Source organism: Zootoca vivipara, chromosome 7 (assembly GCF_963506605.1).
Source record: "Zootoca vivipara chromosome 7, rZooViv1.1, whole genome shotgun sequence".
In the NCBI taxonomy this organism is placed as follows: Eukaryota; Metazoa; Chordata; class Lepidosauria; order Squamata; family Lacertidae; genus Zootoca; species Zootoca vivipara.
In genome coordinates this window covers 78,606,360-78,619,433 of record NC_083282.1, presented here as the reverse complement: position 1 = coordinate 78,619,433, position 13,074 = coordinate 78,606,360, and the positions used below count along the sequence as shown (strand labels likewise).

Sequence of the window (13,074 nt, the reverse complement as noted above, 5' to 3'; positions counted from 1 at the left end):
ATTTCCACACCAGAGAATAAAACAGAGGCCTCAGGAATTTATTTATTCCCTGCACATCTGGTGTCATGGGAGCAGGGTCAGGAAATAACCACAAGGTCAAGCCTGCAAATGTCATCTTTTAATTGCTTGTTATGCAAGGTCTTTTTTAAAAAAAGAAAGAAAAAACAACAACTAGTGGTTTATTTACTTCAGCTCTAATGATTGCAATGATGGAATGACTTTTCTCAGCTTGCAGGCCTCGTGGGAATATCCTGCCACTGAGCCTCTTGGGCTTGCCGATTGGAAAGTCGGTGGTTCAAATCCCCGCAACGGGGTGAGCTCCCATTGCTCTGTCCCAGCTCCTGCCAACCTAGCAGCTTGAAAGCAAACTAGTGCAAGTAGATAAATAGGTACCGCAGTGGTGGGAAGGTAAATGGTGTTTCCGTGTGCTCTGGCTTCCGTCACGGAGTCCCGTTACACCAGAAGCGGTTTAGTCATGCTGGCCACATGACCCAGAAAGGTGTCTGTGGACAAACGCTGGCTCCCTTGGCCTGAAAGCGAGATGAGCTCTGCAAACCCATAGTCAGCTTGACTGGACCTAACTGTCCAGGGGTCCTTTACCTTTTATCCTGCCAGCCAAACCAGGTCAGCAGATCACCAATCCCATAGTCTATTGATCATGTTGAGCTCTGGAGATCATTAGAATTTCCCTCATTGCACAGGTGGAGCAACTGAGTCCCCTGGGGGGGGGATGACACTTTCTATACAAATATGTGCAACAAAGCACTGACTTGGGGTGAAAATGGTTGTGATCACTATATAGATCAGCACATTCACTTTCTGTTGAGAGCTTGACATTGGACGGCTGGTGAATAAAGATAGCTGGATGGTACAATATGGGGGTCCAGGACCATTTAAACTTCAGTACCTTATTTAGACTACTCATGCAAATGTTTCATTTTTATAGCAGTTGCCAATGGGCACTCCCCCCGGCCAGGTTTAAATAGCAGGCATTTGACTGCAACAGGGTGGGAGGGAGGTTAAAGTTCTTCCCTGCCCACCCCTGGCCACTGCCCAAACTCTCCATTCAGTCCAGGCCCCCTGCACATGCTGTTTCCTCCTTTAAAGCCCATCCACACAATTGCTAATAGCATTCAAAAAAGGCATTTTGCCTGGAAGTTAGAGAAGTTCTCTTCCGGATTTGAATGGGAGCTTTGCTTGGAATGAGTGGCAGGATCTGGGTTTTTTAAAGGCAAACATTTAGATTTGTTGTTTACTTTGCAGCTCAGCTGTGTGTGTGTGTGTGTGTGTGTGTGTGTGTGTGTGTGTGAGAGAGAGAGAGAGAGAGAGAGAGAGAGAGAGAGAGAGAGAGAGAGAGATCTTCATTGTCATCCATTCACCGCATGGACTGAATTTACATGTATGTTGCATTTAAGGACATGGGTCTAAATTCTACGCACATGCAACACTGGGAACCCAGATTCCCCCAAGGAACAAAAGGGAGTGAGTGATGATGGGAACAGAAGCAGCAGCCAAAGGAAACCACGTTAGTTGGGAGAAGCCAACATGACCTGAGTTAGATTAATTAATGAGAGGCAATGTTGTGCTTTGGGAGCGAAAGCCTGCCAGCGACCAAGATTTTGATCCTAGCATGGTAAAACTATATTGGGCAACTTCTGGAAAAACAAACAAGAGTCCAGTGTAACTTTCAGTGGAAGCCTGTGCAAGCCTGTTAGTGTGGATCCAATTACAGAATTATGCAAAGCGCTGCCAGGCTGATGCTGGGGGAAGGGGTATTTTGGTGCCGATGAATAGTCTGACTTCATCTCTTTCTTCCCTTGACAGCTGGACCATTGATTGGAAATTGTAAGAGAGGTAGGGACTTCTGTTTTGCTAGGGATGCTAGCTTGGAGCAGCTGAACAGTTGCCCAGAAATGAGATCTCATGTATGTGCCTGTATTTTGGGAGTAACAACAGCAGCAGCAACAACAACAACAGTAGCTTGGTGCTGCATTGTTCCAAGCAAATGTACAGCACAGGAGTTGGGCCGTAGAATAAGTGGTGCAAACCAGACCATGCATGTGGAGAAAAGCCATAACTCAGTGGTGGAGCACATGATGTGCATGGAGAAGGTCCTAGGTTCAGTCCTTGAGTCTCCCCAGAGAATCACTGCCTGTCATCATAGGCCATCCTGGGCTAGTTGGACCAGTGCTCGCTCTCCACATCACCCATTTTCTGTGCGAATTGCATACCGCTCAACCGTCCCAGAACAGCAACAATTGACTACAGTGGTACCTCGGTTTAAGAACAGTCCTGTTTATGAACGATTTGGTTTACGAACTCCGCAAAACTGGAAGTAGTGTCCCAGTTTGAGAACTTTACCTCGGTCTAAGAACAGGATCTGAACAGTGGAAGGGCACTGGCGGCGGGAGGCCTCATTAGGGAAAGCGCGCCTAGGTTTACGAACGGACCTCTGGAATGGATTAAGTTCGTAAACCAAGGTACCACTGTACTGCTAAATCATCCACAACTACAAGCACTTTCAGTGTTTCCTTGGAGCAGCAGAGGAACAACACAATTACAGCTTGCAAAACAGATTAGCCAGTGCAGCTGCTGATACAATGGTGGATGTATTAAATGGGTTGTTTGTTGTGGCGGGGAAATGTAGAAAATGCATTTAGCAGACAGATCTGTAGGGGGACAATGGGAATGCAGTCAATGCACGAGCCAACTTTTGTACAATACTCCTGCAATTCTCCTTTTAAGGACAATACATGATATCAACCAATACGTGGTATCATAGAATAATAGAATCGTAGAGCTGGAAGGGACCATGAGGGTCATCTAGTCCAACCCCCTGCAGTGCAGGTATCTTCCACCCAATATGGGGCTTGAACCTATGACCCTGAGATTAAGAGGCTCTGCCAACTGAGCTATCCTGAGTGCAGGATTTTTTGTTTGTTTTAATAACCCCTAGTTCTGTACAAATAGTTGAGTGTTTTTTAATCTACTTCTTGTCTAATTTCATCTGTTTCTCCTTTTATTTCCAGAGGCAACAGACCCGCTAAACAGGAACCATGTCGGTGAAGCTCACATTTGACTCTCCTGCTGATGGGGGAAGGATCAGCAGGAGCTGCTCCTTTGCTGGGTTCAGCAATGCGCAGAGCCGAAAATTAGTGTGAGTCGCACAGTTACAAGCAACAAGTTCCTTTTTCTTTTCCTCGGCTCATTTGCATCTTGTTATTTTGGCTCAACCTAGCCATTCAAAACCACAAGCTGCTCTCCCATCTCATTCGTTTTACTAGCTCCTCGTTTCCCCGCTCTCCAAATTGGATTGAGAGCTCTGGGCAAGGAGGGCTAGCTCAGTGGCAGAACATCTGCTATGCATGCAGAAGGTCTCCGGTTCAATCCCCAGCATCTCTGGGTAGGACTGAGACCCCTGACTGAAATTCTGGAGAGCTGCTGCCAGCCAGTGTTGACAATGAAGGGCTTGGGTGACCTGTTCTGACTCAGTACAGGGCAGCTTCCAATGTTCCTGGGGTTTTGGTTCTTGCCCATGTCTCATTTTCATGTGAAAACCCCTGCTGTTTCCCCCCATAGATACTTGCAGGTATGCAAGCTGAGTACTTAACAGTCATTCAGGGTGCCAAACGTAGAGAAACTAAATGTGACAGATTCATCTATGCCCAGGCCCAGATATATACCTGGATGCCAAGGCTTCCTGGTTTATTTCTCCAGCCCACGCCTCTGGAGTGGGATTATCCAGGAAGCATGCAGGAACATGTTCCTTGATCCTATCCAACCACTAAACCAGAAACCCAGTCTTATTGCAATTACTGAATGAGGCCAATGTGCTTGAATGTTGTGTTAAAGTGTTGTGGCTGATGCTCGTGCAGAGGCGTAGCAAGCCCAGGTAGTACTCGGTGCGGAATTTTTTTTTGTCACCCCCCCCCCACGCGGCGAAAAGTGAAAAACATGAATTGCAAAAAAAATTAGAGCTTACAGAACAAAACCAACTTCAGATATGAAATCAGCATTGAAAGAACATATAAGAACAGTTGAAAAATCTCATGCAACAGATTTTTTAAAAAAACGTTCCCCAGTGGGGGGCGCCGAGTGTCACCCCCCCTCCAGGGTGGCACCCGGGGCGAACCGCCCCAATTGCCCCCCCTTGCTATGCCACTGCGCTCATGTACTCAAATAAATGTATGTGGAGCAGGCATGGGTGCATGTGCGGGAGAGCGAAGGGGTTTGAACACAGAGAAGGTACTATCTTAATTGGTTTAAAATATTTTTCAGCTGCTTTCTGGCCATGATTCTCAGAGTGGCTTACAAGATTGACACCCAGTGCCTTTTAAAATGAAAGCAATAAACAATGTACTGCAGTCACACAATCAATCAGTAGCTGAACTGGGTTCCACACAGTCACAAAAACAAAACAAAAAGAGCTGCAAAAACAAAAATGCAAAATAAATAGCAAAAACAGACAGACGTCAGCGTAACACTCAAAACGGAAGTGCGGCTCTCAAATCGAAAATGTAACACTCAAAACAGAGCACATTCGGCTTCTGAAAAAAGTTCGCAAACCGGAACACTTACTTCCGGGTTTGCAGTGTTTGGGTTCCAAGTTGTTTGCGTACCAAGACGTTTGAGAACCAAGGTGCCACTGTACTTATTTTGTGGTTTTTATATTGTCATTTTATGTCACGAACCACCCTGAGATCTGCATGTGAGGGGCGGTATACAAATTTAAAATATTATTATTAATAATTTATTATGCTTATACTGTATATTGAATTTATATACCGCCCTATACCCGGAGGTCTCAAGGCGGTTCGCAGAACAAAATCAAACTATAAAACCACAATATATATACTGGGTAATCAAAATAAAAACAGCAACCCAATAACACTCCCCTCCCCCCCAAAACCCACATTTTAAAAGGGGCGTAGGATGTCAATCAAATCAACTAAAGGCCTGGTTAAAAAGGAACGTTTTTGCCTGGCGCCTAAAGGTGTATAATCAATCCATCATCATCATCAGAATATAGTGAAAGCAAACACAGTAAAAACTGAGTTAACAACCTCACCTAGGATAGACATATAACTAAAAGGCTTGGGCAAATCTAAAAGTTTTAATGTAGCACTAAACAGAAAATAAAGTAATATTCCTTGAGAAGGGGTTTCATAACCTCTGATTTTTAATGATGGGAGGCTATACTATAGACTGGCTAGTCAGCATAGTGCCTTCCAGATATTTTTGGACATCAACTCCCATAATCTCTAACCATTGGTCATGATGCCTGTGGTGAGTCCAACAACATATAGAGCAGGCACCCCCAAACTGCGGCCCTCCAGATGTTTTGGCCTACAACTCCCATGATCCCTAGCTAGCAGGAGCAGTGGTCAGGGATGATGGGAATTGTAGTCCAAAACATCTGGAGGGCCGAAGTTTGGGGATACCTGATATAGAGTGTTGGCTACCGTTTGCTAGGGCCTCTGAAGATGATCTCACCAATCTGGCAGATTCGTAAGAAGGTGACAGACTCTTCGGTTTATTACACTCACCCCAACATGCATCCATAAATGTACATGGATTTCCACTTCCATGATAAAACCTGAACAATATCAAGCTCCAGCAAGTCCTTTCTGCATTGTGCTGGTTGTCTAAACTTCAAAAGGCAGGGATTTGTGGGGGCGGGGGGAAGAAGAAAACCAAGCAGTCATTTGAACAAACAGACTTGAGACTGCAGTACATAGTGGGAGTTCTTGCAGGGAAAGGAGTCGAACAGCTGTTTCCAGGACCAGATCACCTCCAGCAGAGTAAGAATGCTCCAAAGAAGCGAGTTTACATTTCCCCAAAGGCTATCCGGTTACTATCCAGTTGTAAAGCATTTTTAAAAGCAACAACAACCAGGTCTTTATGTACTTTTGCAGGGTGGTGGAGAGATTGCAAAGCCGAATTTCCCATTTTAGCTAGGAAGGGAGCATGGCTTGCACTACGAGTAGGCTTCAGGACTTCCAGAAAACAGATGCTGCTGTTATTTATGATTTCTGCACCACTTGTAGGCAATGTTTATGGCCAGACGCTCAAACTACGATGAGTTTGGAGCTGGAGCATTGCAAGAAATACAGGCCACAATCCAACCACTGTCTTTCTCAGGCACTGAAGCCAATTGACATCAACATTCTTAAGAAGGTTTGACAGTACATTGGGTCTTGACCACAACAATTTTTGGAGGAATTCCCCCTTCTATTGCATTTAATTGTCCTTGTTTCAGCTTAAGTTGAAAATCAAAGGATAATGCACCTGGATGAGTGTTTTGATAAGGAATCATCTTTGCTAGGTCAGGATAATAGGTCCCAGGGCCCATAAGCTAAGCAGGTTGGGGTGTGGTCAGTGACTGGATCTGTGACTGATTTAGAACTCCGGGTCCCATGACAGGTGGTAGATAATAAGTAAGTTGATATTTGCTGCTCTGATAATAAGGTTGAAGACAGATGGAGCACCCTGTGAGCTTTCCACCCATAGTGTGAACTCACCTTCATGGGTTGCATTAAAGTCAAATGCTGGATTAGAGAGTTGTTTCCAGTGCAGGGTGGCCAGGTCCAAAAAGGGCTCCCAAACCTTTAGAACAGTGTTTTCAGCTGTGGGGTTTTTTTTTTGGACTACAACTCCCATAATCCTTAGCTTGTGAGGCCAGTGGTCAGGGATGATGGGAGTTGTAGTCCATAAATAGCTGGAGACCCAAGTTTGGGAAATACTGCTTTAGAAGAAGGAACTTCAGCTGGTATAAACTAAGGCCAGTTGAGTCAGCTCATAGCCACTTCTGATCCTTGCTTTGCCACATAGTTATGCAAAACAATGAAGGATCAACTGGCTGCCCCCCAAAACATTTCTGATTATGCCAAAAGCAGTCTTCTGGGGTTAGAACTGTGCAGGTCCAGACTCTGCATATTTACTTAGTAGACAATCACACTGAGTTCAATGGACATTACTCTGATCTTGGCAGAGAATTGCAGTATGATCTAAGCATACATCACTGAGATTCTTAAGTAAGTGACTGGAAGCTTTAATAGGATCACATTAATCCATCTCGTCAGATAACCTTCATTCATTCCTGTTGTTGTTGTTGTTGTTTAGTCGTGTCCGACTCTTCGTGACCCCATGGACCATTCATTCCTAGAGAGGGCAAATTCTAGGTACACATCAATTGCTGCATATAACAGAGGGTTTTATCCGACCTAGTGCTAAATTAAAGTCACTAAGTGGCATCTTGCTGCTGGCAAAATGTTTTGCACCAGCAGAATGCTGCCGCATAAGAGAAGGGCACAAGCAGTTTGCTGATAACTTCGCTGCCTGATGGATTGTGTAATTGCTTACACAACGAGTTTCCCCTAGTGCAGCTGTTGCACTGGATCTCTCTGTTGCACAACACTAAAACTCACCCATCCACTAACACAAGAGCTCCTGCACTAGCAGACATTGGAAAGAGCCCTGAGGCTGCAATGGTAAATGTACTTCCTTGGAAAATGGTGGGTCTTGCTTCTGAGTAAGCATGGGTAGGATTGAGCTCCAAGACACCACTCTCACAACAGCTGATAGAAGTAGCCAGGTGTGTCTGCTGCAGCCTTTGTTTGTTTGTTTATTAACAGGTGGGGTGGAAATCCAGTTGATTGCAAGGAGAGAATGGATGATGTTAAAGGAGGCAAGAATTCACTGAGCTTGACTTTCTGGAAAGTAAATAAATGATTAAAGGACAATGGAGTTAGTAATAGTCAGGTACAAATCATCAAGTATTCCAAGAGAGGGAGATACTAGCCAGGAATCTGTCAGAAAAAAGACCACCGTCAACAGAGATTCCCTGGATTGCCTTTACTTGGATAGGTGAGCAATGCTCGTGGTTCAGTGGTTCTTTATATTTACACAGCTACATAGTATTATGCTGTAAAAGATACAGAGTTTTTTTGTTCCAAGTGGGACTCTTAAATTAATGCAACTTGTTCTGTCCTGTGTTCCAAAGGAGGAACAAAAAATAAGTTGGTTTAGCAAGGAGGGCAGAAGTTTAAAGATTTAGTTTTCTTTATCTTACAGAGAGGTAAGATGACTCAGTGTTTAAGTAGAGAGAATGATAGGGACTTTTCTTTCTTTTCTTTTCTTTAAATGAATTTCTCTCTATTTTTTTTAAAGACAATTTATTAAATTTTCCAATTAAACACATTAAACAAAAACAAAACATTCAACCACACACACAACACATAATAAACACAAAATTTCCTATTTTTAGCATCTAATCAATTATTACAATTTACTTTGCTCTGCCGAGCTTTGACTTCCCTCCTTCCCACCATTCGGTTTTCTTGTCCACTCCTATCTCGCAGTTCCTGTATTCCTTCTACTTAAAGTCAATTCGTAGGATTTATTTCAGTCCTGCAAGTGTCTTTAGACTTCTACAGTTCTTCTCCATATAGTCCACAAATTTACTCCAATCCTTTTGGAACTTTGATTCTCCCTGGTTTCGGATCCTGCTAGTCAGTCTTGCTAGTTCCTCATAGTCCATCATTTTCGTCTGCCACTCTTCAATCGTCGGTAACTCCTGAGTTTTCCATTTCGGGGCTAACAAAGTCCTAGCCGCGGTTGCCGCATACATAAATAATACTTGGTCTCCTTTTACTATCTCCTGTCCTATAAGTCCTAATAAAAAAGCCTCCGGTTTTTTTGGGAAAGGTGTATTTAAAAATCTTTTTCAGTTCATTATATATCATTTCCCAAAATCTTTTCATTTTTTCGCATGAATTTCTCTCTAGACAAATAGTATACAATCTAATTCTTCTGAGTGGTAGTCAATGCTGGTCGTACTCAGAGTCGCCCCATTAGGTTCGTTACTTTCAGTGAGTCTGCTCAGGGATGTAGGAAGGGGTGTGTGTGACATTCGCGCACCGACTGCCCGCAACTTCCAAGCCTACCCCAAGCTGTTGGGGTAAAGGGGGGGGAGCTGTGCCGCCTTGCCGGCAGCAGTCCCCCTTCCCCCTTCATTTTGATAGCTTAGGGGAGGCTTGGGAGTTACGAGCGGGCGGCGCGCCAAATGTCCGCCATGGCTTGCTCTGCCCCCAGCTGCAAGGCCTGGGAGGGCACCTTCCGCACCACACACCCCTTGGGAGCACGCTCGCCCTGGGCAAGGCGGGCATATGCTCCACCGCTGGGTCTGCTCTGAGTAGGACTTAGTAGGGTGCCACGCACTATGTTTAACTGAACGTAGTCTCAATGACTTCAGTGGGGCTTACTGTCAAGAAAGTATGCATTGTGTAAGTGAAACATACATTGTTATCCATTAACCTTACAGTGAAACGCCGCGGTAGGTTAGGCTGCAATCATGATCCTCACCTACTTGGGAATAAACCCCATCGAATTCAGTAGGACTGCCTTCTGAGCAGATATGGTTGGTATATTCTTCCCAGGTGGCAGTTGGTTAGGGTACAGACCAAATGGCACTGCTTAATACATGGATTGAGGGCTTGTGTGTTACTCTTCACTTGTCGATGGGACTCCGTCACCTGCCAGGCCCAGGCAGCATAGCCAATGGTTGGCGGTAATGGGCAATGGAAGTTCAGCAACATGTTTAGGCAAGCATCCTCCTGATTTGAACTTTCAGATCTAATGGCTGTTTTAACAGTTTCAGTGGCTACCCTGTTTCAATGAGTTTGTTCCAGTGTCCATTTTAATTATGGGTGCTTTTATTATATGTATATTTTGGTTATGTGTGGATGCTCTTATAATTAGTTTTACACTTGCATACTGTTTAGAAGCCATTCTGATGCAAGTATATAAATAAATATGGAGATTTTCGCTTGCTCGACAGGGCTTCCCCCCTCCTCTTTCCCATGCCCCCCAAAATTGGCTAGGGGTGTGGGTTGGTGAACCCCAGACCTGCATACTGGACGGCAGGGAGAGAAACAGGGCTGGGCAGTTGTTCCATTTGGTGGGCTGTAAAGTTTGCAAAGATGGAACATTCGTCATAGCGTGATGTTGAACTCTACCCCTTGGGTTTAAGTTAGCCATGCCCATGAATCTGAATGGGTCTACTCTAAGTAGGGCTAATATTGGATATACCCTTTGTCTTTTTTTAAAAATAGATGAATCATTCTCTCTCTCTCTCTTTGGCAATGCTTAAATGGCTACCCTACCAATACTGTTAGCTCTTCTGTTCCTGGGAAACAATTTATTTAAAAATGAAGTAAAATAAAAAATCTCAGGCCTTTTTTTTTGTTTTTTGTTTTTGTTTAATGCTGCTTGCTTGCTTGCTCCTGAATGCTGTTTTGTCTTTCAGCAGGTCTTATTGTAACCAGCTAGGAAACCTTTGTGGAGGGATGGTGTAAAATTCTATCAAATAAATAAATAAAATTCTGGGGGAGAACTGGCAAGGATATGAAGGTTTAAATGTTCCAGGGGTACAGGAATATCAGGAGGGTATCTGTAAAAAGCAATCAATGAGCAGCATGTGATTCTCCCCTGCGTTGGTTTTGGAAGATGTGTTTGTTAAGGTAGCACTATTCTCTTCCTAACCAGAACATACTTTGACTGGGTAGTATTTAATTTTTAACATGCAGAGGATTAGGTTTTGGAATTAGGCTCGTCTTTATAATCTTACATCCTCATCATGGGCGATGAAGCCAAGCTATTTGTGTACTTGTTTAAATTCATTGTGGTCTCCTCTCTCTCTCTCAATTGCCCTTTCTGCAGGAAGTCCCTCAGCAAAGGTTCCACGAGGTCTAAAATGTCAGTGAAATCTGCCAAGACCTATCCCTCTCTGCAGAAAGGGATGGTCATCTGGGATCCCAAGCCACAACAAGTGAAGAAAGTTTTTGAAGCTTTGAAGAAAGGACTCCAGTAAGGCTTTCTTGTCTCTCCCCACCTCAGCCCATTCCTTTTATCACACTAGTATGTTGGGATTTGCTGTGCCTTCTCTGTGTTAGCATTTACTCAGCTGCTGCTAAGTGCATTTATTCATTATTGTTATTGTTATTATTATTATTAATTCAACTTATACACCGCCCTATACTGGTGCATAGGGCACAACAAGACCACAAGACCACAACAATACCACAACATATAAAATCAAGTCAAAAGCAATAACCCAATAACCCACCCCCCAAAGCCACATTCTAAAAGGGTGTTGCGTATCTAAAAGGGTGTTGGATTTATTCATTGTCTTCTCTGTGTTAGCATTTATTCATCAGCTGCGAAGTATTGTATAGCATAAGGAAATAACTCACCCTGTGCAGGGCCCTACAGGGAGAGATGCCTTTTCTTGGTACTTTTGCAATAGCTGAAGATGGTTCTTCAACCGCATTGATAGCTGGAACGTGTCTGCTTAAATGGACATTCATGGCTGGTGGATGCTAGCTGCTAATCACATGACACATGGGTCTGAAGAATAACTGTTTGCAGTTGGCCTGGTCAGCAAGAGAGACAAAGTTTGAGGAGGTTGTTCGTTGTTGTATTTATTAGTCATATTTTCCACAAATGTAACTCAAAGAGACTTACAGAAACATTAAAAGCAAGTAAAAAGCAGCCTAAAATACTCCTTGGTTACATTTATAAAAGGGCAGATGTAGCTCAGCCCACCCGACAAAAAGGGTGATCAGCAGAAAAGGCCGCAAACATAATTTACCCTTCAAATCAGGGTCCAAAAGCCTGGGTGAATAAAAATGGCACCTAAAAACAGATAGTGATGGTGCCAGGCATGTCTCCCTAGGGAGAGCATTCTGCAAATGTGGAGGCACCAATGAGAAGGCCTGTTCTTATGCTGTCATCCTCAATACCTCTCTCAGTGAGCCAGTGTGGTGTAGTGGCTAAGAGCGGTAGACTCAAAATCTGGGGAATCGGGTTCACGTCTCCGCTCCTCCACATGCAGCTGCTGGGTGACCTTGGGCTGGTCACACTTCTCTGAAGTCTCTCAGCCCCACCCACCTCACAGGGTGTCTGTTGTGGGGGAGGAGGGGAAAGGAGATTGTTAACCGCTTTGAGACTCCTTCGGGTAGTGATAAAGCGGGAAATCAAATCCAAACTCCTCCTCTTCTTCTTCTCAGGGAGAAAGGCCTCAGATGACAAATACAAGGTCCAGTTTGATCCATGAGGGGAGAGACGGTCATACAATAGATTCATAGACTTGTAGAGTTGGTATTGTGGTCCTGTGGAAGACTTTATAGATCAAATCCAAGATTTTGAACTGGGCCTGGAAACTAATTTGCAGCCAGTGCAGTCATGCCATGGTCAGACTGTCTTGCGGTCAGGATTCTGCACCAGCTGCAGTTTCTAAACCACCCTTCAAAGCAGTCCCACTTACAGCCTTTTGCTGTAGTAGAAGAAGAAGATTTGAATTTGATTTGGATTTGATATCCCGCTTTATCACTACCCGAAGGAGTCTCAAAGCGGCTAACAATCTCCTTTCCCTTCCTCCCCCACAACAGACACCCTGTGAGGTGAGTGGGGCTGAGAGACTTCAGAGAAGTGTGACTAGCCCAAGGTCTCACCTTGAGGTGTTCCTGCTTACTGGAAAGAAAGAGCCTTGGGGAGTTCAGTGGAACCAAGAAAATGTACTCACGGCCATTACTCAGCCATGTGGAGAATGCTCAACAGATAGCAGTCAACAAGATCATAGAATTTTCATAGAATTTTAGAGTTGGAAAGGACCATGAGGGTCTTCTAGTCCAACCCCCTGCAATGTAGGAATCTTTTGTCCAACGTGGGGCTTGAACTCACAACCCTGAGATTAAGAGCCTCATGCTCTACCAACTTCTTGCCACCAATATCTATTGAGGGAAATGATTGTTGTGTAAAATTAAAGGTAGCGCTTCCCATGCCTTATACTTTTAATTTGACAAACGCTGACACCCCCCATATATATATATGCCAAAATCGCTAGCAATCATAAATAAATAACTAGCTGTTCAGCTCCTGAATGGCTTTCTTGGTTAATAAATTTTCTTTGATGCAGGTATCTACTTGTTTTGTGTTATCTTTGCTTGGCTTGGGAATTTATGAAATAAGAGCAAGCAAACCTTTCGCTCCAGTAAGTTTACTACGCTGCCGCAT

The 13,074-nt window shown here is 44.1% G+C and overlaps 1 protein-coding gene across 5 annotated transcripts in view; it reads left to right on the top strand.

Annotated features, from left to right (window-relative positions):
* RIPOR3 (RIPOR family member 3) overlaps positions 1-13,074 on the top strand; it is a 114,223-nt gene that overhangs the window by 43,249 nt on the left and 57,900 nt on the right. For 4 of the 5 annotated variants that reach the window (XR_009557957.1, XM_060277302.1, XM_060277303.1 and 1 more), the window contains exons 2-3: positions 3,030-3,157; positions 10,720-10,866. Coding sequence is in view for 4 of the 5 variants with exons in the window: in XM_060277302.1 (XP_060133285.1) it covers positions 3,057-3,157; positions 10,720-10,866 (248 nt within the window). In the remaining variant the exon portion in view is untranslated. Of the gene's footprint in view, positions 1-3,026; positions 3,158-10,719; positions 10,867-13,074 lie in introns of those variants that run through there. The other variant, XM_060277304.1, reaches the window with a different exon arrangement.